At 48.7% G+C, this 25,467-nt stretch overlaps 2 protein-coding genes and 1 long non-coding RNA gene across 5 annotated transcripts in view; 1 reads left to right on the top strand and 2 right to left on the bottom strand.

Moving 5' to 3' along the window:
- The window catches only part of LOC121166851 (probable ATP-dependent RNA helicase DDX47), a 60,005-nt gene extending 43,995 nt beyond the window's left edge, over nt 1-16,010 (bottom strand). The window contains exons 1-2 of one of the 3 annotated variants that reach the window (XM_040996155.1): nt 15,943-16,010; nt 14,429-14,580 (exon numbers count right to left, since the gene is read on the bottom strand). The gene's annotated coding sequence lies outside the window, so the exon portion shown is untranslated. The other 2 variants (XM_040996156.1, XM_040996154.1) reach the window with 2 other exon arrangements.
- A 200-nt stretch (nt 16,011-16,210) lies between these two features.
- Nucleotides 16,211-19,514, top strand: LOC121166854. Its single transcript, XR_005885496.1, has 2 exons — nt 16,211-16,289; nt 19,340-19,514. It is a non-coding gene; the product is annotated as an uncharacterized LOC121166854 (long non-coding RNA).
- On the bottom strand, nt 19,515-24,607 carry LOC121166853 (cyclin-dependent kinase inhibitor 1B). Its single transcript, XM_040996157.1, has 3 exons — nt 23,629-24,607; nt 22,926-23,055; nt 19,515-20,865 (listed from the first exon to the last, which is right to left on the bottom strand). The coding sequence occupies exons 1-2, from the start codon at nt 24,101-24,103 to the stop codon at nt 22,934-22,936; spliced, it is 597 nt and encodes a 198-aa protein (XP_040852091.1). The 5' UTR covers nt 24,104-24,607; the 3' UTR covers nt 19,515-20,865; nt 22,926-22,933.
- Between the last annotated feature and the right edge of the window lie 860 nt (nt 24,608-25,467).

Raw genomic sequence — 25,467 nt, forward strand, 5'->3', positions numbered from 1 at the left:
TCTCGCTCAGCTACCCGCTGTGACCTTGAATAACAATCCTGGTTTTTAAAGCCACTTCTTAGAACTTCTTGGAGGATTAAACAAATAATGTGTTGGACAAGCAGTTTTGAGAACACCATTGCTCTGTGGATGACAATCGTTATGATTTATTTAACTAGAGAGAAAGAGTGGAAAAAAAAATGCTTGTTGTACTGCATGCTTTGGTGTGATGTAGCAAACACAGCCCAGGGACTTTAGGGAGACGCAATTTAAATACTGATCATTGTTGGCACCATTTTTCAGATTTCTCCCCACTTTAAATAGGAGACAATCCATATGCCACTATGAAAGTTGAGCTGTAGCAAAAGTATGGAAGTTTGCAACAGGCAATCCAGGTTATAACCTGGGAGCCAGTCATTTGCCTTTAGATGTATGTTATCCCAGTTGGGGATATGACAGGAGAAATGGCGAGATGGAATTACTCACACTGGGTGCATCTGTAATTCATTTTTTAAAGATTTATTTTATTTTTATTGGAAAGTCAGATATATAGAGAGAAGGAGAGACAGAGAGGAACATCTTCCATCCATTGATTCACTCCCCAAGTGGCCGTAATGGTCAGAGCTAAGCCAATCCAAAGCCAGGAGCCTCTTCTGCGTTTCCCACATGGGTGCAAGGTCCCAAGGCTTTGGGCCGTCCTCCACTGCTTTTCCAGCCCATAAGCAGAGAAATGGATGGGAAGCGGGGCCACCAGGACACGAACCAGTGCCCATATGGGATCCTGGTGAGTGCTAGGCAAGGACTTTAGCCACTAGGCTATGGTGCCAGCTGCATCTTCAGTTCTTTGTGCAGAGGGGGCAGGACTGAAAGCCACTGCCTTAAGGGACCTTGAAGTTGGTAGCTAGGATAAGACTTCTAAGAACCTGTCCAAGCTAGATCTACAAGGAAGCTTAGAACGGCCAGCCCATGTTTAAGGATGTAAAGAGATACTGAATCTGCAGATAGGTTCATAGATGAGCTTGCCCTGGAGTTAAGGTTTCCTGTTAGGACCACAGGGAACAGGAAGCTGGGCTTTCTGAGAGAATCAGCTGGTTCTCTGGGCCTGGACTAAGGTACCTGTCCATCGACAATGGGCCTGAGGAATACACTCGTGAATGAACAGGGAGAGTTCATATACTCAAGTTTGTAACACCCAAGTGTAACTACAGCATCTTACTTTTATAACCCATGTAAATAATAATGAAATTTCTTCTCACCTAAAACGTATGACATTCTTGCCCTGCCTCAAAATGAAAAGTTTACTGTGAAAACTCAGTCACTACCTAGCGTGATCACATCAACCACAGGGTAATTTAAGAACCTTGGATTTTTTCCCCTTCCTTTTAGAAGCTTTCATTGTATGCAATTATCTGTACTTGGCAAGTTCCTCCATGATACATTTTTAATGTTATTTACAGTTACTACCCAATAAAGGATACATTTCAAATGTATCTAGATTAGACAATCACGGCTAACAAAAGTTCCTTTCCTTGGAAATGCCTGCAGGAGCTTAGTAAATAGAATCGCTTCACTTTACTGTAACACTGATCCACCTTCCCTCTTCCAGCTTTCTCCCGCTGCTTTTTAAGGCACAAAGAGCACCCATCGCCCCAATCTCCTCAGCTTTCAGGCCGGCTGACAATAGCAGCATGCAAATTACTCCATCACTAAAATGTAAAGGACCACCACACAATAGGGTTTAGCAGAGGTGTCCTGGGAAATTAACCGAAATTGGTGACCCTGTGGAACATGTGTCATCTCCTCATTCAATCACCCCTCACTCTCCGTCCCCACCTGCTAGGCCAACTTTATCTCAGAACCCTCTCCCTCAAACGCCCCCTCCAGAATCTGTCCTTGCCGAGCCAACAATGGTATGGAATCAGTCCCTTGCTCAAAACTCCTCAAGGACTTTGCTATCAGTTAAGATTTGCATTTGGCAGCTAGAAACAGAGCCCAGAAATCATAGCGGCTCCAACAAGATAAACGTTTATTTTTCTTTTCTGTAAAGGAATTCTGCAGATAAGCAGTTACAGAGCTGGCGTGGCATCGCCTATAGCTGCTGTATCTTTCTGTTGCACAATGTACCTTCTATCCTCAGCCACAAAGAATGTGTCTCAGGTTACATCCATCTTATCCACCTTGTAGGCAGCTGGAAGCAGACAGACCGGCAGGTGTCAGACCTCCTTTCCAGTGCCTCCAGGGCCTAACAGAGCAAACGGCTTGGGGAGAGCTGCTTCAGTCTTTTCTGTGGCAGAATAGGAGTCAGACCATGTCTTACCCACAAAAAAAAAACTGTAGTCAATGTCAACATCTTAGAAACTGCAAGATAACAATTTGAAACTGTTAACACTGTATTCTAAAACAGCTACACTGTTGACTTGCGACAGTGCCTTAAATTCCCAGAGTAGGAGATTTGTTCTAGAAGTCAAAGGCTGTATCACCAGGAAGAAGGCCTGTTTTACTGTGAGAAAGAGCTGCAGTAAGTATAAGGTACTTCCAGAAGATGGAATTTTAAAATGAGTCTGTTATGATATAGGAAAAAGTTAAAATGCATGCATTTTTTTCAGAATATGTATTTTCTGTCAAACCCATAAATATGGGTTTCAAAAATTTTTTTGCATCAACATAAATGCATCCTCTTAAAATTTATTGAAAAGGCAGAGAGACACAGAGAGATGCTCTATCCCATCCCAAGTGTCCACAACAACCAGGGCTGAGCCCCATGAAGCCAACAGTCAGAAACTCCATCCAAATCTCCCACATGGGTATCCCGGGGACCCAAGTACTTGAGCCATAATGTGGAATCAGAAACAGCCAGAACTTGAGCCCAAGCATCCCAAGTAGCATCTAACCCCAGCACCAATGTTTTAATTCCATTTCCCATAAACTTGTTGACACACCTTCACAAAGGCAACTTTTAACATACTTAAAATAATTGCCAATGCTGTCAAACAATATAGGAATAGCAGAATCAATAAACACTATAGAAAAGAAAAAAGGGTTTATAGATACTTTTTGGAAATTTTTTGAATCTAGCTACTTGTTAAAACCCTAAGAAGACACAAACAAGATAAGGAAATTTACAAAGAGAGGGGAAACTGGCGAGGCCTGGTGGGAAAAGCTGCATAGATTGACCAAGCTGTGAGCACGCAGGATAAAGGCCTTAGAGAAAATGACAGACATCTAGCAAAAAGAGCAGAGTAAAGCAAATTAAAAAAAAAAAAAATCTACATAACCCTGGGCAAGGACAGGTGTGGATCCCACCAAAAGAGTGGATTAAACCACTGCCTGTAATTCCAGTGTCCCAGCTGCAATGGTGAGTCCTAACTGCTCCACTTCCCATCCAGCTCCCTGCTCATGTGCCTGGGAAAGCAGCAGAGGACGGTCCAATTTTCCTAGCTTCAGCCTGGCCATTATGGCCATCTGGGGAATGAATCAACAGAAGAAAGCTCGCCCTCTCTCTGTGTCTTTCCCTTTCTACCCTTTAAACATATAAAAGAGAGAGAGAGAGAGAAAGAGAAAGAGAGAAAGGTGTTTGGGTCCTTCTTCCATTTTCATCCCTGCCTGGGAGGGTGACTTTGGAGAGCTGTCAACCTCTGGATCGCAGTTTATTCAAATCAGAGTTTGGGGCGCTAAGAGCACTACCATGGTCACCATGGAAACTAGCAGCAGGTACTTTGGCTTCAACAAGGGGAGACAGAAAACAAGCGTCATTGCTGAAAGGGGAGCAGACGCGAGGCTCTCCGCCCAAGGGCCAGAGGTAGAATGTTAGAATGAGATTTAGGATTTGTCCAGTAGGGTATGTGTACACTCCCTCCTGTGTGTAGGAACGGCAGCCTATTCGGAACAAAAATATAACAATAAAACAGTGAACACACACACGGCTATTCTCTTAGGCAAGTTGCATCCTACATTTTCTGAAGTATCCATTTTTGTTTTCTTCCAGAGAAAGGTGTTTGAGACAGTGGAGAGGGAAAACAAGGAATAGAATTAAGGTGTGTAAATTGCTTACTCCAGGGCTGAGCACACAGCAGGGCACCTGACGGCCACTGGTCTCCAGGACACAGCCCTCTTTCTCTTCCTGATACAGGACTCGGTTCTCAGCACCACAGCTCCCGTCAGTCATCCACATTCCCACGGCCCAACAAACCCCTCTACAGGCTTCCCCAGGGGCGAAAAAGAGCCCTCCTCAGTTGGTCACACCAACCCTGGGCCTCCCGCCTGGCTACACAGCTGACGGTGTGCGGCAGATAAGCCACGCTGGTTCCCCTTCTCAGATTCCATCAACGGGTCCTCTCTTTGGAGTGAAGACTGGTTTTATTTTGTGGTGCTGGAGGAGGGAAGAAGGCAAGGTGGAAGGCAGGAAAGGAAAAAGAAAAAAGAATGAAGATAAGCTAGATGGGGGAGTTATTTCAGGTCCGGGGCTAAGATTCAGAGCTATTACTTTCAAAGAGATTATGAAAGACAAACACTTTTGCCAAAGACTACAACAAGGGGTCGGTGTTAGGCATAGCAGTTAAGACACTGCCTGGGATCATGTGTCAGACTGCCTGGGTTTGAGGCTCGACTCTACAATCCATGTGGAAGACCCACGCTGAATCTTGGCTGTTGGCTTCCATCTGACCCAGCCCCAAATCCCTCCCTTACCTCTCTCTCTCTTGTTCTTGCTCTCACCACTGTGTCTCTCACGAATGATGACTTTCAAATAAACCTTTTTTTAAAAAGGAAAAGAAAAACTGTTGTGATTGAGCTGGCAATTACAGGTCTCTTAGATCAGCTCCAAAGAAGCATGAACTGACAGCTGCAGACCTGAAGTTGTTCATACCTACACAAGAACCTAAGAGGCGGAGCGCTGGGTTACAGCTTCCTGCCCTGCCACCAACTCTGGGCTGTTCTGCCCATCTAGCCAGCAGAGGGCTCTCTTCTACTAATCTTCGGTCTTAAAAGCAAGGACGAAAGCCCGTTCTAGAGGATTTGTTCTTCCTAGCCCTCTTTGAAAGTCTCCTTGCCAAGCCAAATAAAGAATGGAGCATTTGGCTAAAGTACCTGTGAACACCGAAGCCAGCTCCGGGGTAAACATGAAAGGAAGCGGGGCAGCGCTGCTGGGAGACCATGACTGAGGATCCGCCTCCGAGTTCTCCTTCTTTGCCCAGCAATCTCACAGACCTAGTGTGGACCAGACTCGAAAGCGGTACAAGGAACTGGCTGGTGATGACAATGAAAAGGGACCTCCAGCTAAAACCAGCAGCTCGGTGGGTGGACAAAGTGTTGGGGTCCACTGCTTCAGACCTGTGGTTCAGCAGACACTAGGCCTGGCTCTGGCTCACATGGACAGAAGGGAATGTTTGATCCAATGACGGAGGCACCAGTGATGGTTCCTGCCACCCACACGGGAGACCCGGATTAAGTTCTTGGCTTCCAGCCCTGGTCCTATCCAGACCCTGCTGGTGTGAGAATTCGGGGAGTGAATCAGTAGGTAGGAATGTTCAGTCTCTTCTTTTTTTCTCTTTCTCCCTTCCTCTACATAAATAATAAAAAACAAACCTGGAATTATGCCATTTGGGATCAGTGGCTGCCCTCGTGGTTCAAGCACTTCACATTAGATCTTACCAAATGAAGACTGAAAAAAGTTTGCTTAGAAATTATATTGTGGGCCCGGCGCGGTGGCGCAAGTGGTTAAGGTCCTCGCTTTGCACGCCCGGGATCCCATATGGGCGCCGGTTCTATCCCGGCAGCCCCACTTCCCTTCCAGCTCCCTGCCTGTGGCCCGGGAAGGCAGTCAAGGACAGCCCAAAGCTTTGGGACCCTGCACCCACGTGGGAGACCCGGAAGAGGCTCCTGGCTTCGGACCGGCATAGCATCGGTGTGCTCACTTGGAGAGTGAATCATCGGACGGAAGATCTTCCTCTCTGTCTCTCCTCTCTGTATATCTGCCTTTCCAATAAAAAAATAATAATAAAAATAAATCTTTAAAAAAATTATATTGTACGTGTTTCACAGCGTCATAGCAAAATAATGTACTCAAAATAAAATGAAGGAAATAAAATGGAATGAAAATGGAAAAATGAAGGCATGTTTATTTTTAAAAAAAAGATTTTTAGAATTGTACCTGAAAGGCAGAATTACAGAAAGATAGAGGGGGAGATATCCTATCTGCTGGTTCAGTTCCTAAGTGGCTACAATGGCCCTGGCTAGGCCAGACCAAAGCCTAGGGCTTCTTCTAGGTCTCCAACTTGAACGCGGATCGAGGGCTGCAGCCACCTTCTGCTGTCCTCCTAGAACTATTTGGAGGGAACGGTGCCATAAATGGAGCAACAGGACTTACATTAACCATTTGGGATGCCATATTGTAAGTGGTAGTTTAACCTATTATGCCATAACACTGGCCCTGAGATGTTTGCTTTTACACACACACACACACACACAAAAATGTGAAACCCATGCAAAGCTTTTCATAACATAAATTTTCCATGAACCTTTTTGAAGAATCCTCTATACTTGGATTTCAAGGGGTTTAAAACACTTTTTTTGTTGTTGTTGTTTTGGTTTTTGGATTGTTGTTTTGTTTTTGCACTCCCAAAAAAACTTATCTCTCAGTTCTATTTTCCATAAACTATTTTAAAGGTTTATTATGAAGGCTTTTATTATTATTATTATTTGTTTCAAAAGCATAGAGAGAGAACTCTTCCATTTGCTGCTTCACTACACAAACACCCACAACACCTGGGGCTGGGCCAGACCCAAGCCAGCAACAAGGAACTCCATCAGGATTTCCCTTGAGTGACAGGATCCCAGGCACAGGTGCCACCACCACTGCCCATCAGCAGCTGCCTCAGCAGTGGAGGCTCATCTCCATCCCTGGTACTCCCACATGAGATGTGAGTGTCCCAAATGGCAGCCTAACCCCCCGCACCATGACACCTGTCATTTCCATAAATCTGTGACCAATCTTTGTAGGGAATGAAAGCCTGAACTCTCCTTCCCATATTCTACTGGGATGACCCCAGTACAGGCTGAGGTTTTTAGCTAGAGTTAGAGGGAGTGAAGAAAGGATTAAACTATTTAATTGAAAATGTTCAAGTTATTCTCTTCAGTTATGGACTGGCTTCCAATTACACTTAAAGGAAAGCCCAATATTCCTTACTGTGGCTTAACAAGTCCATCACCCTTACCACAGCACACAGGCCTTCTGCCCTTGGAGCTTGTATTCCAGAAATAAGCACCTTAAAAAAAAAACTAAAGAGACAGAGGCAGACTTTCCATCTGCTTGCTGAAAGGCAGGGCTGGAGCAAACCAAGTCCAAGAGCCAAGAATACACCCAGGTCTCCTGTGTTAGTGGTGGGGAGCCAGCTACTTAAGCCGTCACCTGCTATTTCACAAGGTGCACATTCGCAGGGAGATAGACTCAGAGAGGGAGCTACAACTCAAACCCAGGCACTCCCATGGGGGATGCCGTCATTACAAGCAGTGTCTTAGCCACTCCGCTAAACACCCAGCCCCACAAACATTTGATTTCTAAGTCCTTCCCTGGTTTGCTGCCTTGGACCAGGGTCTGCCTGGATGACTCTCCTTCCCCCAACTCCTTCACTTGCTTGACTTCTGCTCAGCCTCCAGGTCCTAGCTACCAGGTCATTTTTTAAGAGCAATTTCTTAGCCCCTATCACCAGGTTCTGCTTCCTGTTTCTGTCTTTTCCAGCATTCTACAGGACTGGAACGTGAGGGAGGCACCCCCTTGGACAGGTAGATTTGTGAAGGCCCCTTTACTTAGGGGGGGAAATAACAGAGCTTGGGGTGCAGGCCCCGCTTACTCCCCAGCTGGGAAACCTTGGATGGAGCTCAAGTTGTCAGAGCTCGAAGCTGAATTGTGACATCCTTTCCATCCATATCTCTTTCCACACACTCCCTGTAATGCCATCTGGTCTACTTCCTCTAACAGACTGTGGCTTTAGGACAGTAGCCTCGCCCAGAAGGCTCCCGAGTGTACATGCAACAACAAAGCAACATTTAACACCACTAAGCAAATATTCAGTTACACATTCACATGCTCTTTCCCAATGAGATAATAAACGAGCCTGGTTCAGCCTACGCAATTGTACTATCATCTCCTTTTGAGTTTGGTGGATTTGTGGTTTGTGGCCAAACTGAGGACTATAGCTTCCTTGGACAAGCACTTGCTCTTCAGTGATGGAATGCACAATCTCACAGCTCAGAGAGTCAGAAGGAACCCATCCATCCTCTCGTTGAACCTCCCCCCAAGACAGGAAAGAAAGAATCAATATTTTCTCAACTGTAAATGCAAAGACAGAATGAAGCAATTCCCCAAACTCAACATCCCTCACTTTTAAGATTTACTTCAGGTCCTCCTAGAAACTAACTCGAAATTGAAAATGACTGTCCCAGCCCTGTGTCCTCAGTAACCAAGCCAGGGCAGCTACTGGATCTGCTAATCCCCACACTGTTTCCCTGCATGTGCAAAGGATGAGGCAGTGCGAGTGTGGAATACTGTTAGCAAGGAGAGAGGGCAAAGCTGCAAGTTTCTGTTGTTTACAATATCCCTGGGTTAATTCCAGTGGTATGGATATCTCACTTATGTGCCCTGCACACGAAGCTATGTGTATATAATATGCACACAGGCACACACACACATATACACACTCCTCTGTAATCCATCTGGGCATTTGAGAAGTTCTAGAAATATTAAAAAGCTGTTATAAAAATGCAATCAATACAAAGATGTTTAAGAGAAAGTATCTTCCAATCAGAAGTTAGGAAACTTTAATGTTTCCAGATAAATGTTACATGTATGAGCATATTTTTATTTTTCACAAATAATTTTTATTTTACTTTATATGTTATATGATGTTTATTTTATGCTTTTTGTTCTGGTTTTATATATTTTATATTTTACCTTTCACAGAAAATGGTTCCATACCATAAATATTGCTTATGCCAGCTTTTTGCCTTAATGTCCTTTTTAAAAAAGGTTTATTTATTTTTAGTTGAAAGACAGAAATGCAGAGAGAGGAGAGACAGCGAGAGGTCGTCTACCCTCCGGCTCACTCCCCAAATGGGCACCAGAGCCAGAGACGGGTTGAGACAAAGCCAGAGGCTTTTTCTCGGTCTCCCACATGCGGTCAGGGACTCAAGCACATTGACTGTCTTCTGCTGCTTTCCCATGCCATTAGCAGGGCGTTGGATCAGAAGCAGAGCAGCCAGATGCTCATATGGATTGCCAATGCCACAGGTGCTACACTGCATCACTGGCCCCTGTGTCTTACAGACAACGTTTCCTGTGAATACATATTAAGCCACCTGCGCTGTCTTAATGACTGCAATCTGTGTTATTCCTGGATATACTAAAGAGGGTTCAATAGAAATCATTCATTTGGTTTGTTCACCTCTTTATAAAAGCTAATTATAACACTGCAAACGATTATTCTGATGAAAAATAAGATTTTTGGTCATAAATCTTACTATTTCCCAAGATTTATTATAGACAGGAATTGTGCAATCATGGACTACACATGTTAAACCCACAGTGTATAAAAATATAAAATACTCACACACATGTGTTGCATATTCAGCAGTTTTCTCCAAATGTTTAGCCACCTATAACACCACTTACCTACCCACACATTATTTTCTCACTCTACTGATTAGATATTTCATACTTCTCATGTAGTGCAATAAACTATGCTCAAAGCTTTTAAAAGACAGTCGAGGAATGGCTGTTTGGTGCAGCAGTTTAGACATTGCTTGGGACACCTATATCCCATATAGCAGGGCCTGGGTTTGTGCTTTTGCTTCTCTTTCAACCTAGATCCCTGCTAATAAGCACCCTGGGGTCCCTGCCGCCCATGTGGGAGACCAAGTTGGAGTTCTAGGTTCCTGGCTTTGGCCTGGCTCAGCCCTGGCTATTGTGAGCACTTGGAACCAACAGATAATGTGGAGGTTCTCTTTAGGTTTTTAGCTTTCTCTCCTCTCTCTCTCTCTGTCTCGCCTCTCCCTATCCAATAAATAAGAAATCAAAACAAACAAACAAAATGTGAAAGAATGGAGTGTTTGAAGGAAAAACCGGAGGCAGGCAAGGATTCTGGAGACGTGGATTACTGATGATAAAGAGATGGGAAGCAGGAATGGGTGAGAGTGTGTCACAAAAGCCTGTGTGCTGTTTGGAAACAACTGAGCTGAGGAATGCCAAGGGCCAGGTAAAGCAAGGCCATTAACCCAAGATGAGGTGGTTTGGGGGAGAGAAATGAACCTGGGTGATGGCTCACGCAGGCCATGGCTTCCTCACGCACGCATTCCTTGTTTCCTTGGTCACCAGTGAAACTACAAAAAACCTTAGATAAAAAGGAGGAAAACAAAGACCAAGCCATCAAGAAAGAATAATGAGGGTGGACTGCCAACACGGCGGTTAGACCACACTTGGGAAGCCTGCATCCCATGTCAGAGAGCTTGGGTTCAAGTCCCAACTTCCCTCCTGATTCCAATTTCTGGCCCATGTTCCTGGGGGGTGGCCGGTGATCGCTGAGATAGTGGGCTCCCATCACCCGTGTGTGAGGCCCAGATGGAATTCTGTGCTCTGGATTCTGGCCTGGCCCAGCCCTGGATGGTGCAGTACGTTTGGGGGTGTGAACCTGTGGACAGATGATCTCTCTCATTCCTTTTCAAATTAATAGAAATATGTTAGTAAAAATTCTTTTTGGGCCCGGCGCGGTGGCGCAAGTGGTTGAGGGTCCTCGCCTTGCACGCCCGGGATCCCATATGGCCGCCGGTTCTATCCCAGCAGCCCCGCTTCCCTTCCAGCTCCCTGCCTGTGGTCCGGGAGAGCAGTCGAGGATGGCCCAAAGCTTTGGGACCCTGCACCCGTGTGGGAGGCTCCTGGCTTCGGACTGGCATAGCATCGGCCCTTGCGCTCGTTTGGGGAGTGAATCATCGGACGGAAGATCTTCCTCTCTGTCTCTCCTCTCTGTATATCCGCCTTTCCAATAAAAAAAAATAATAAAAATAAATCTTTAAAAAAAATTCTTTTTTAAAAAAGCAAGAATAGCTGCCCATGTGTCTGGGTAATCCTAACTATACTTCTTTTAACGAAACATCTGACTTCTCAATACAGTTTGTATTTCAGGAAAAGCATTGGAAAAATAAAATCTCAGAGAAGGGAAGGGCTTTCCAGGTATGACACAAAATATTTAATTCATAAGATATAACATATTGATCCCTTTGATAAGCTAAAAATAAAAACGTGCATGGAAAAAGCTATCATAAGAAAAGTTGGAAGAAAATGACCCAGAGGCCATAGTCACTAAGCAGTGTGAAAGCTCTTTGTGTCGTCAGACTGGACATCTTAAAATGCTCAAAATGGGGGCCCAGCACGGTAGTGTCCTTGTTCAAGTCCTTGCCTTGAATGCGCTGGCATCCCGTATGGGCGCCGGTTCTAATCCCGGCAGCTCCACTTCTCATCCGGCTCCCTGCACGTTTTTATCTATTTCACTTTCTTTACTTCTTCAGAAATGTATCCTGATATAGAAATGTGAGATAAAGAGCCCACTTTAAGACAAATCCACATTTATGGGGGGAAAAAGGGAAAGCAAAGGGGTGTGGAAGACTAATTTTATCATACATGGAAACAAATTCAATATTCACAGTGTTTAAAATAATATAGTCCTGAATAAAAGACTGCCAATGAAGCTGTTAAATACATCTTGACGATAGGATTCTGGACTTCACCATTGTCTACTCCTACAATGTCATGATGCATTTAAATAGAATGTTGGACTTGTGATGTTGAAGGATTATACTGTTGTAATAATACAGGGGAAACAGTGGGGGAGGGGAATGGGGAAGAGGGAGGGGAAATCCTGAGTCTATGGAACTGCATCTTGAAATACATACATATACATATATGTATATATAATCTATATATGTATATAATCCCAAAGTAACTAAGTAATAATAACAATAACAACAATGATATGATCCTGGGTGCCTGCTTGGTAGAGCAATGAAATTAAATAACATGACCAGAACCCACTGGAGGGGCAGGCACCTGGCCTACACGAAAGCACTGGCCTAGGGCTTGTCTCCCACGGAGTGCTCCAGTTTCTGACTCCAGTTCCCTGCCCATGCATACCCTTGGGACACTGAGGCTCAAGTAACTAGGTCCCTGCCATTCACAGGCTGATTTTCTGGCTCCTGTCACGGCAGGTGTCTGAGGAGTGAATCAGCAAATGAGGAGTATGTCTTTCCCCCTGCCCAAATGCCTCTCAAATTAATCAGTCATCACCCCCCTCATTCTCAGGATGTGGTGTAAAGGTATAGATTCATTAGGAAGGACTTCCAGTTTCAACCTGGTGAGCACTCCTCCATGGGGCACCGTTCCCTTTGTCCAAGCCACCTGTCAGACTGTTTCCATTGAGACCGCTGTGTCTTCCCACCACTCTTCTGTCCCCTGAGGACTGGTAGTGAAAAGTTACTTGTGGAGGTTTTTCTTTTTTGGAGTCTGTTTCTGTCATTCCTCATCTATGGGACTTCTTCATCTATCTCCATCGTGCAGAAAGCCGTGGTGACCCCATCTGATCTCCTTATAGACACACAATCATGTGTCACTTCATGGTGGCTATGTGCTAGGCAGCGCAACATGAGAGGATCCCATTGCTGAGTGCACACCATGACATGTACTTAGACAGCCCACCACATAGCTGGGCTGTATGTGGGAACTTCAAAGCTCATGGGGGCACTGGTGTTACGACATTGCAAGTTGACCATTTGTGACACCTGTACCACACCAGCTACTCTGCTCCGAATCCAGCTCCCTGTTGATGCTCCAGGTTATGACCCAAGTGCTTGGTCCCCTGCCACTCACATGGGAGATCCAGATGGAGTTCCAAGCTCCTAGCTGCAGCCTGGACCAGTGCAGGCTATTGTGACTATCCGGGGGAGTGAACAGCAAACAGAATTCCCTCTGTCGCTTTCCTCTTTCCTCTCCCTATCCCTCTTTCAAATAAATAAATAAATAAATAAATAAATATATCTGAAAAGACAAAAAATGGAAAATAGAATTAAAAGACACAAGTTTATTTTAATGCAAGATAAATGAATACGAGAGACCTTCAAAAACCTAAAGGGAAAAGTGTATAGTAAAGTTTTTCAAATTTTCCAGAAGTTTTAGCACCAACAGGAAGCTTATCTGAAGTACCCACCTATGGAACACACATCCTCCCCCTCCAGGCCACACACCATGTTACTGTTACTGCACACAGTGAGTCTGTATCCAATCACAGGAAAGGTGCCGAACCGTGGTGTAAAAGATGGGAGAATGTGCCCCCGGGTGGGTACTGCCCATGAATCTAGCAAGCTGTAGGACTGAAAGCTGTGCAGGGAGAGTCAGTGAGTGAGAGAATGACTCTCCTGTCTGCCTCCAGAGACTTACACTCTACACTCAGGCTATGCTAGATTCGTTCTATAAATTTTTTTCTTTCTTCAACATTCACCTGATCTTACTGTCACTTTCTTACCTTATAAACATTTGACTTTCTTTTCAAAACATGGTGATTTTTGTTATAACGATTAGCTTAAAACAAATGCATTGCAACAGCTTTACAAAAACTAAGAGAAAAACCACAATAGCCTACACCCATATGGGGTGCGGCTCATCTGTGTCCCTGTCTTCACACCTTGTCCTCCTGGAAGGTCTTGGGGCAATAATGAGCAGGCAGTGGTCACCTCTGATGAGAACAAAAGGTGTGCCCTGGACTGTCTACCAAAGGGCCTCCCTGAGGGTATTCCACACTTCACTTAAAAAAAAAAAAGGAGTAAACTCTAAAACACTGATTAAAATACATGTGTGTACCTAGCTAGGTGCGTGGCAAGGCAGTTGTCTGCATTCCACACTGCAGTTCTAGGTTAGCTACCCATCACTGCTCCTAACACCAGCTTTCTGCTCACGTGGACCCTGGGAGGCAGCAGGGCAGGGCTCGTGTTGTTCCTGCCATCAACGGACAAGACCTGGACTCAGTTGCCAGGCCTCAGCTTTGGCATCTTAAATTTTCTGACTCTGCCTGTCACACAGACAAAAATTTTCTCTAAATATATAACAAATACTAAGTCTGTAACTAGTCGTTCATTATCAAAGCCTATGCACTGGACCAAAACTGTATGGGATGTACACCTGTCAATGCTACAGGTCTGTTTACATCAGCATCACTGAGCCACATGATGATAATAGGAACTTTTCAGTTGCACTAAAATCTTATGGAACCACACATTGGCCAAAAAGGCCTTAAGTAGCACTTTTTTTAATAACCGCGTTACATTCCCAACATTTGGACTCTAACCCTAGGTGTTCAAGACCAGATATTGGCAGGATTCTATTCAACAATTCTAGAAGCTGACTTTGGGGCCTTACTTCAATTTGGACATGGAGGTGCCAGCATTGTTAGTCGCCATTCTTCAAGAAGGGGCCTCCAGTCCATGACAGGAGTTCATCTAGAGCATCAATTTTCCAGCAGATCGTTCGAGGTAGCTGTGAGTCAAATGGACCAGTGACCATACTGAAGACTGCAAAAGGGAGCAGATAAAATTCATTTAACAATGTTTTATTCAACCCAACATCTCAGAAATATTGTGACATAATAAACATGGAAATTACAAATGAGATATTTAACATTTTTCTTTCACACTCTCCTGCTGAGCGTGTTACACCTAACAGCACACTGCAGTCTAGACCGGCCACATTTGAGTGCTTGGCTAACTGTCCCCCCTGCGCACACACACACACACACACACTCAGGGTAACTGGCTACTGGACAGCACAGCTGGCTGAAAACCAAGGAGAATAGCCTAATTTAGTGGAAATATAGACGTGTAAAGGCTGGAACTACAGCGTCTAGAACAGACTTTGAAAGTTATGGGTCCAAATCCTGCTTTGATGCTTGAACCTTTTGGACCATGTTCCCATAGCAAGGCCTGTGTGTTTCCTCGGGGTCCGCCCTGCTTAGGTGGGTCCCGGGGAGGTACAGGGTGACTAGTGACCCATCCTGATGCGGGCTTGCTAAGGATGCAAAGCAGGTTGATTTGCCCGAGGTTGGTGGCACTTAGTTGGTTTGAATGGTTTTGTTAGGCTAAGAATTGCAGGAGTTCGCTGACAAACATCAGCCCTGGGTTAGGAACTGTTGAAGGCCAGGGCTAGCTATTGTGTTAAAAATCCTCTGCAGTATAGCAGCTAACAGAGATGTGTAAACGCTCATGTGGACACAGCGTGATTTGGAGATTAAACGGAATTCTTAGAAGCTTTGAGAAGGGTTCACAGTAAAACACAATTGGGTTCTAAATTAAAAGTGACAGCTTCTCTATCCCGGCTGTATTCCTACTAACCTTAACCCTCAACCTTAACGCACTTGCTCGAACCCAGAAATCAAGGGCACATCAAGTCACTATCTCGATTTGGTTTACAGATACAAGCTCATCCCAAAACACTTCCAAATCACCGACCCCAAACGGTTTTTTTTTTTTTCTTTCCCTCAGTAAAAAGGACACCAACTGCTTGAACGCCGACGGGACTTGGAGCGGCACTGGAAAGAATACGTTTTTGCTCGATGTATTTCCACCTCCACTCTGACTCGATCACCCGAAGGTGTTCTTTCTCCTTCACCCGCCAGGTCACCCCTCTGCCCTCCCCGCTTCTACCTGTCCAAGACTGGGGAACGGTGCATCCTCACCAGGATCCTGCTGTCCCTGGCCAACAGCCGGTGGAAGGGTGCACCCCGGGCATCCGTGCCCGCTGAGGCTACACCTCGAAGCCGCTTGCGTGCTCCACCGCCCCCGCACACCGTGCGCCACGCTCCGGGAGCGAACCCGGCCACCGGCCGCTCCGCCCGCCCCCTCCCTCCCGCCTGCACACAGCCAGCTAAAACACCCCACCTCGCGCCGCCGAAGGAAGTTGCGAATCACACCATCTACGATACTGTATTTTTCAGAAAAAAAAAAAAAAAAAAAACAAGCTTTGCAAAAAAAAAAAAAATTCAAACTGCACACGCGGGCCAATGGCGAAGGAGCGGCGGCTGGGCGGGGGCAGCGCGGCGGGCAGGGTGGGCGGGGCGCGGCGGGCGCGGGGCTGGTACCGCGCGGGATTCGTACGACGCGGCGGGCTCACGGTTTGGGGCTTTTTTTTTTTTTCTCCCCCTGCAAAATCAGCTCGAGCGCGAGACTCCGCCTGCAGCCGCAGCCTCTCGGATCCACCTTAAATCTTCAGTGGACTCCGCGCAGGGGTCAGTGGGCGCAGCCAATGCCAATCAAGTTTACAACCACCAGCACGGGAGGAGGAAAAAAAGAGAGAGGGAGAGAGAGAGAGAGAAAGAGAGAGAGAGAGGAAAAAAAAATAATCTTCAAGTTCTCTGCTGCACACACGCACACATGCACACACGCGCGCGCGCGCGCGCACGCACCAGAAGGGGGGGCAGAAAGAGAGAGAGAGGAAGAAGGGAGGGAGGAAGGGAGGGAAGGGAGGCGGGCCTGCGCTCCCGGGAGGGGCCGATGTTTGCCAAGTGCTTGGTGCGAGCTCGGTGGCTGCGGCCCGGACGCCCCGGGACTGAGCGCGGGAGGCGCGGCCCGGCCGGGCCCGAGCGCCATGATGGTAGCCGCTCGGCGGAGTCCGGCCCGGGGCTGGGCCAAGGGTGGGGAATGGCGGAGGAGAGAGGGGGGGCGCGCCGCAGTGATGCAATCCCGGGCCTCCGCGTCCCTTGTGCGGCCGGCCCGTCGAGGTTTCGCGCCCAAAGCCCTCCTGAGCTCTTCCTGGGTCTACCCCTGCCCCGGTCTACCTCGTTCTTGCCCCCACGCGCGGGAGACAGGGCACGCGCGCCGTGGCCGCCTGGAGGAGTGCAGTTGGCGCGCAAAGCCTGCACTTTCGGTTCAGACCAGGGCCGACCCCGCCCTACCCGGCCCCTGCGCGCCAGGTCCCGGACGTGCCCCCCGCCCCCCGAGGTCTTCTAGCTCAGCCGTGGGCCGCTTCACCCCTACTTAGTTCTAGTCATTTAATTTATTTTACTTTTTAAAAATTCTTGGTCTTACTATTCAGTCGAGAGGGAGAAGGTGCCTATAGGGTGTGGCTCAGGTGAAAGAGATGACAACTCGACCAAACAAAAAGTACACTCTGAAAACACTTTGGAGACGTTAGAGGAGCTCGGAAAACACCTCTTAAAAGCGCCGAAAGGGCAAGTGTACAGCCACAGCACGGAGGGCGAGGAAATGGCGAAGGCGGCGATCCGCGGCCTCCGCGGGGGCGGCCGTGGGGGGCGGTGGGCGCTCCGAGGCCCTCATGGCCGCCTGCCTCGCTGGCCCCCCGCCTGGCCCGCGGACCCCCAGGCCTCGGCTCTCGGCCCTTTGGCTACATTTTGCCTCAGTTCCTCCTCCGCGCCGGGGCAGCCGGGGGAGGCTCCTGGGGAGCCTTGCGAGGCGGGCCCCGGCGACCCTCGCAGTCGGCCGGGCGTTCGGCGCGTCCGGCGAGCGGCTGCGGCCCTCACCGAGCGCCGGCGAGCCGCCGAGGCTTTCGAAATGCGCGGGGCCGCGGATCATTGGAGCCCGGGGCAGGGGTGGGAGCGGGCTGCTGCCTCGGAGGGTCCGCGCCCTGGAAGGTGGTCTCTCCAACGCGCCCAGGGTCCCGCGCCGCTCCGGAGGCGGCGGGGTGCCCCAGCGCAGAGTGCGGCCAGGAGGAATAGGGGGGCTTCCGCGGCTTCTTTAGCCCGGGAGGAGACGCGGTGAAGGAACAAAGTTGCTGAGACGAACTAGGCAGCCCGCCTGCGCTGGCAGAGGCGCGGCCGTCCTCAGCGGCCTGCGGGCACCCCGGGCGCGGGAACGGCGCGCGGCGGCGGGCTGCCACGGACCGACGAGGAGCGAGACCCGCTGGCCTTTTTTTTGTTCTCCCCGCCCTCCTGTTGAAGCCAGCCAGACCCCGCAACCGCGGCGCGGCGGCGGGCGAGCGCGGGGGGCTAACCCGGCGCTCCGGGGAGACGACGGCGGCGCAAGGGGCCGGGGCAGCGGGGCAGGGGGTGGCCGGCGGCCCCTTCGAGGGACGGTCGCGACGGGTTCCACGGTCCCGTCCGGAGAGGGGAAGACGATGCGGGCCGTGGAGCGGCCTCGGAGGGCTTTAGCACAGACGTGCAGGGGCGCCGGACCGATGGCTGGGGGCGGCCAGCATCCACCTCGCCCCAGCGCGGCGCGGTTAACACCCAGCCTCTCCAACTTCGCATGGCGACCCCTTGAAGAGAGGAAAAATGGGTTACAGGCAACCACTCGGTGGACATTTTCCCCCATTACTTTCTTGAAGTATCTCTCCCCCCCCTTCAGAGGAACTTTGATTTCATTAGCTCCTACCCTCCACTCCTTCCTCTCTTTGAGTTGTTTTTCTTGCTCACACAGTCTCTTCCTGAAAAACAGTGAAAATGGGAGTTTAAACAGAATCACAAAAAAAAAAAAAAAACAGCTTAAATCTTTGATTATAATGATACCTTCTTTAAAAACTGGCCTCTCCACTCAAAGACCCATTTTCCTCTTCCACACAGACAAAGAGTCTCAATCCTGCTTAAAAAAAAAAAAAAAAATCTCAGGTCAAAAAATGCTGATACCATCTTATTTGGAGCGTCTTTTGGGGTGCTGTGATGTAAATGCAAGTGTTTGGGTAAAATAATTTCACCTCAAATCAGACTTTAATATTGTTCCTCTTTGGAGATCCTTAGAACAAATAATTTACTTTTACACTCCAGCCACATTTTTTAAGAGAGTGTAGAATTACAGGAATTCTTGTAAATCTGACTTCATACGGCTTGTCTTTTTACAAAATTTTTAAATAAATAATTTCTTCTTAAATAAAAATTTTATCTCTGCTATATTGACTCTGGAGACCCCCAAAAAAGCCCAATCTGGGATTTAGAGCAACCCAGTTTGGGATGTGTAGTTTATAAGCAGTGTACTCAGGAATTGGGAAATTTCATATTGTTACCCAGTTAAATATGAATTTATTCCTAAATCAATATAGGATACTGACCAATTTCCCCAGGGTCCATCACATAGCTGAGTATTTTGAAAGAGAGGTGGTCTGAACAATTGCTCCCCCCCAACACTGAACTTGGGCAAATAACACAATTCAGGAGTCCCCACGTTACTTTCATTTTCAATCCTGCAGTTGTGTGACCAGTCCACACTTATGTAAGAATTTTTGGTTCTGACACATCCCTCCCCCAGAAGATATATTTTAACTCAAGGGGACTTGAACAATATTATTTCTATGAAAATGTAACTTTTTTTTTTCCTCTTTACTTTCCAGAGCTAAAGCTTCGTGCATCCACACAGGAAAATATGGAAAACACAAACTGCATTTCGTAGCCACAGGAAACATCCTTGAGTTGTGGGCCTCGATGATCTAAATGTTACCTTAGACCATGTTTGTGTAAACAGGACTCCTTAAGCTTCGTGCAGCACATTAAATCTGACTCAGTGAATAGCTATGGAAGTTTTCTTTATTGATTGCTTGATGTGTAACAATAATTGGTATCTTTTTTCACACATTACAAAAAATTATACTTGGCTCAGTATGCAACTTTTTTAAGCACAGCCATATTATTTAACAGAAGAAGGGAAAAACCTATTCTACCCAGAAGAAGCATTTACAAATGCACAAGACATGCCACTTTGGCTTGTATATTGTCTAGATTAAAAAAGAAGAAGAAGAAGAAATTTCTTTTTAACATAAATAAGTTAGTATAATTTCTCAGTGTCTTTACAGAGTTATGTACACAGGTACATTTCAAATGGTTCTGTTCCATACACATACACAGGCAATGAAGAAACACTGTTGAAAGATGTAGTATGCATTTCACTTGTTCCCCAAGTGTGCCTTCTCTCTATGCATACCTTCCTTAAGAAACCCCTCATTCCTGTTGGACAAATTAAGAAATGAGCAGGAGAAGCTTAAAATGAAAGACTATCTCTTTTTGTGTGTGTGAAGTTACAGATTTTTAAAAATTATTTTGACTGTGTCCACAAAACCCAAAGTGAAACCAAAATGTAAGAAAAATTTCTCAGCTGGTGTGACAAAAAATACATGGTCAGATTTGAGGGGGTCCAGAATTCCCCCCTGTCCACCTTAAGGTTTCTGCCTAGAATTTCCTGGAGTGATTAGCAAACAGCTGAATAATTAACTGGTAAGTTCCAACTAAGAGATACTTTAGGGGGGAGGCACTGGGATAATTTTTTGGTTGCTTTTTTTTTTTAAGCCATTTGCTGCTACTTAGAAAAATCATTGGAGGGCCCAAATAAAAGTAAGCTTCCTATAAAAATAAAAAGCAACTATTTGTAGCCAGTGTCCAAATGGTAATGATTTAAAAATATGATATATCACTTTTCACTGAAAGGGACATTACATCTTTAAAGAAAACAATTCAATCTTCTCCATCCAATTGCTTCTCTTCTTGGCAAGTCAAATATTTTCTTCCTTGCTATCAACCGAAGCCAGCTCTTCATACCCACCCATGCCAATTCTGCAGCCCCACCCTGCCCTCCCCTGCCCCCAATGTTTATGTGCTACATAAAAGGTAAAAACTATATACACAGGTAGTACAATGAAGCAAATAAGGAAAAACCTAATTGCACAATGCTACATCCAATGCTTTTAGAGGCAGATCATTTAAGAGTGCCTAAACATTTTAGTGTTATGGTGTTGTTGCTGTTCAGTGCTTATACAAGATGTCCGTTCCATGGAGTCAGCCATACGTCTTTAAATCGGTCATGTACATCTTCCTTGCTCCCTCAAGCTGGGGTGTCTCGGACAAACCAGGAAACATATTCTGAAGGCTGCAAAAAGGAAAGCGAGAGGGAGGATTAGGAAGAAAAGCACTAGGGAAATGTTATGCAGAAGCCACAGGACTGACTGGCTCGCTGCGTGGATCAGGACACACCTGAGGGCCGCAGGGAAGGGAATCTGTACTGATACCCAGTGAATACAGTCGGCTCCTGCGGACACCATGCGTCCCCTGTGCGTCTCCTTTCTCGGCTACAGCAGCAGTTCCTAGCAATGGACTGCCCCCCCGCCCCCACCCAAGGGACATTTGGCAGGATCTGGAGACATTTTCTGATTGTTACCACTGTGGGAGGGGGAATGCTACTGGCATCTGGTGGGCAGAGGCCAGGGAGGCTGCCAGACACCCTCCAAGGCTCAGGACAGCCTGCTTCAACAAAGGACTCGGCCCCGAATGTCAACAGTGCAGAGGCTGAGAGACCGTGGAGAATCTGGGTTAAAAAAAAAAAAAAACGGGCAGGGAGAGAAAAAAAAAGAAACAGGAAAATGAAGAAATGGCGACACTGGAGAGCAGCTCCATTTGCTAAAGTTGAAAGATACTTGGAAACAACAGCTCTCCAGAAGGAAAATCCCTACAAACAGCATTGTCCAAAATGCAAATACTCTTGTTTCTTATTCCTCTCTGGACTACAGTGAGTGCTAACGCCTTCCCCTAGGCCCGTACCACTATGGTTCTTGTAGCTGGCACCATTACTAACACATGGCTCCCTGTAGGGCCAGATCAAAATCCTCTAAGTCTGGGGCTTTCTCCTCCGAGGAGCTAGGTCGCAAGTCACAAGCCAGCGAGCACGGGGCGTTGTTTATGTCGCTTCAGGAAAATGTGTCACCCAATTTTTTTCCATTTCGCACGGAGTTGCGCTGTCGAGGCTCTGCAGCGCAGTTCTGAAAACCTTTAGCGAAGTCAAGAAATCCTCTGTGGGACCAAGCAGCCTGAATGCCTGGTCTTGAACTGACTCTGAAGTGTTTACAAGTGAAGTTTTTAAAAGACAATATGAACGGGAGGAATCTGCGTCGGCTACACTTACACTGTGCTGGGGGGGGTGCGTCTCAGAACTTGTGGATAGAAAGTTGCGATCAATCCCTGGGAAGGGAAAGCTGTCCAGGTAAAGTCAGGGCTGAATGATTCAAATTAGCCATCCACAGAGACACATTTACTCTATGAAAAACACCAGGCTTTTCCTGGACTGGCGAGCCTACTCTACGCGACAACTACCACCCACTTCCCCCACACATATCCCAATCACGCTGCCCTGGTGTGATTAGCATACACAAGCTGACACGTTCCTGGACTGCTTATTCTGCCGGAGGGAAGCGTACTTCTGCTTTGCAGCTCCAGGACGAGTGGCAATGCCGTAGGAACTTGGGTATTTCTGAGCTTTCCAACTTCAGGGTTTTGTCTTTGTTTGTTTTTAAGATGTAGGTTCCCGTGTTCTCCCCAAAAGGCATCAGTAAAAAGGGAAAGTGACAGTTTATGAAAACTGATCAAGTTAAAGCACACATCCTCTCACCTCCCTATTCACATGTCTAAGCCAAGGTGAGCTGGCTGCACCTCACTTTTCCTTCGTGCTTGCTATTTAATTGCGCATGGGCCAATTTTCAAATTCTGGAGAAGGGGGACTGAGGAGCACCTCCAGGTCTGGTGCAGATGGAGTAGGGAGTAGAGGACCGGGAGTGAGGGGCAGGAAGGGGGGACCTATTGTTCCCAGCCTGTGTGGAGTGGGACTCACCGGGGAAAGGGGCCTTGGTTACACACAGGCACTCGCTCTAGGCAGTTAGTGTTTCAAGGAGAGCTAGAAACTTCGAAGGATTACAGTATTCCATATTGACTTCCAGCCTGCCCCACGGCTACCCTTTTGACTTCTCAAACTAGGAACACCCCGCAAACCCTACCGAGCTCCTTATCTGCCAGCAGCCCGTCAGCTGGGGTGTAAAGGTATTCTGGGTTCAGGCAGCCCAGCTGGGGTGTCCGGGTTGGACTTTTTTTTTCCACACCCCCCCCCCGTTTGGGGTGGAGCACGGGGTGTGGAAGGGGGGTGTCCCTTCCTGATCAACCCACCGAGTTGTTTACGTCTGACGTCTTCTGAGGCCCGGCTTCTTGGGCGTCTGCTCTACCGAACCGGAGTTCGGGGAACCGTCTGAAACATTTTCTTCTGTTCTGTTGGCTCTTTTGTTTTGAGGGGTAGTATCTGCAAGGCAAAGAGCGAGAGTGTTAAAAGAACAGACGCACACACACTCGCACACATACAGTCGTTATGAGGACAAACAATGGCTGGCGCAAGCTGGTCCCCGTGGCCAGCGGATGAAAACCCCATCGCCTACGCCCAAGACCCTGGAAGGGGCAGCGTCCAGTCAGGTGGTCTGCGGCTCCCTCTCCCCGGTGCCCGTGGGGGGAGTAAGGGGAGGGAAGGAGGAAAAAGTTGGCGAGGCGTGGGGGGGGGGTCCCTCTGGGAAACATTCCAATTTTGTTGCCCACCTAGAAAAAGAACGGCGCTTTTTTTTTTTGTGGGCAGAAACAGGGGATAAAAATGATCACATCTTACAACCTCCCGCTTTTGACTCGTGAAGACTAACACCCTCCCAGGTACCATAAATAAATAAATAAATAAGCAGTCCGCGGGGTTCGTAATCAAGTTGCTACCCCTCCCCCCATCTGAATACGCTGAAGCTGAGTCTAGTAAGGCAGAGCCGGAGCACGCACGCGAGCAAGGAGGGATACACAGACTCGGGGGCTCGGGGTGGGGGTAGGGGGCCATCATTACCATCCGTAGCAGGTCGCTTCCTCATCCCGACGCACTGCTCGGCCAAGGCTGTAGGGCCGTCCGACTGCTCTGTCTTTGGATCTCCCAGGTGCGTGTCCTCGGAGTTGGCCTGGGACCCCGCACCCGGCGCGGCGGGACGCGTTCCGCTGAGGTCTTGGATCTCCAGCGCCGGCACCTTGCAGGCGCCTTTGGGCGGCCGAGGAGGTCTGTAGTAGAACTCGGGCAAGCTGCCCTTCTCCACCTCCTGCCACTCGTACTTGCCCTCCAGGGGCTTGTGATTCTGGAAGTCGAAATTCCACTTGCGCTGGCTCGCCTCCTCCATGTCTCGGCAGTGCTTTTCCAGGTCCCGGCTCAGCTCTTCGTGATTCACCGGACCGAAGAGGTTTCTGCAGGCGGACGGCTTGGGGTGCTCCGCCTGCCTGGCGTCTGTGCGCTCCAGGACTGGGCTCCCGTTGGACACTCTCACGTTAGACATCTTGAACCCCCTGGGCCCGGTCTGGACCCCCACCGCCTCTCCTCTAGCGCGGGCTCTCCGCAAAACAAAACCGAACGCAGCCGGACGCTCAGACGCAGCCGAGCCCGGCGCGCGTACTACAGCGCTAGGAGCCAAGAGAGACCGACCGAGGCGAGTGGCCGCCGCACTAAGGGGGCGCGCAGGGTGCGGGAGCAGAGCGGGGAAGCCCCGGACGCACAGCCGAAGCCGCCGCCGCCGCCTCCGCCGATCAAGTGTGCGGGCGCGCGAGAGGGCGGGGAGGGGAGGGGAGGAGCGGGAGGGCTGGCCCGTCCGAATCCCAGCCGGAGCGAGCCCGCGGGTGTCTGCTCCCTGAGCCTTGCGCCGTCCAAGCCGCGCCGCGCGCAGAGAAAGTGGAGAGAGGAGAGGGGGCGGAAAACACCCCGAAAAGACGAGCCCCCTTTTTTAGTGGCCCAATATGGCGGTGGAAGGGAGGCTGACGAAGAAGAAGATGATTGACACGGCGAGTCTATTTAAACAGAGGAGGAGATCCATTGGTCGCGGCGCCGGGAGCCGCCCCACCGAGGCTGGCGAGCGCGGCCTTAAGGTGGCCCTGGCGCGGGGCGAGCGCCCGCCCGCGTCCCCGCGCGCCGCCTGCAGAGGGGGGTGTGGAGGAAGGGGGTGCGCGCGATCGACGGGGCCGCGCGGCTGCCAGCAAACCTGCTGCGCTGGCCTCGGGGAAATTAAAAAGGCAACCGGCCGCCTAGAGCCGAACGGCCGGCCGGCCACGGCGCTAGGGAGGGGCCGGGCGGCGGGCCCGGGCGGGGTCTGGGACACGCAACCGCCCCGGGCGTCGACCGACCGCCGGGCTCCCCACCCGGGCCACCTCGGGCCTAGAGGGTCGCTCGCCCCTCTTTCTGAGCTTCGCTGCCCAGCTGGTTCTGTCTGTGCCCACCGAGCCGGGGGATGAGAGATGGGGGTGGGGAGTAAGTGAGGGGGAGCCCTGCCCTTCCCCGCCCCCACCTCACCCCACCCCAGTCCTGCTCTTCCCCAGGAGCCCCCTCCGCGCAGGCGAGCTCCCTGCCTGCCCGGTTGCTTCCTCCAGGGCTGCAGAGGGTGGGACAGTGGTCAGATAAATCGGTCATGACGAAGGTTCCTGATGTGCTAGAACAGGCGGGAAGAGGGGATGGGCGGGGGGGAAGCTCAGGGAAGGGGCCGCTGGGGCAGACGACTTTTCCATAAAGTAGCCGGAAGTGGACGGCAGCATTTAGAATGCTTTTGGCACCCAAGCTCTCCCTCAATAAAAATAAGACCTCGAGCTCAGAAACTCGCTTCGGCCGCTCGATACTTTGTAGCCGACTCCAACGCCTTTCTTTACAACGTGGCTC

The sequence above is a fragment of the Ochotona curzoniae genome, unplaced genomic scaffold (genome assembly GCF_017591425.1).
Source record: "Ochotona curzoniae isolate NIBS_2020 unplaced genomic scaffold, NIBS_Ocur_1.0 patch253, whole genome shotgun sequence".
NCBI classification, from domain to species: Eukaryota; Metazoa; Chordata; class Mammalia; order Lagomorpha; family Ochotonidae; genus Ochotona; species Ochotona curzoniae.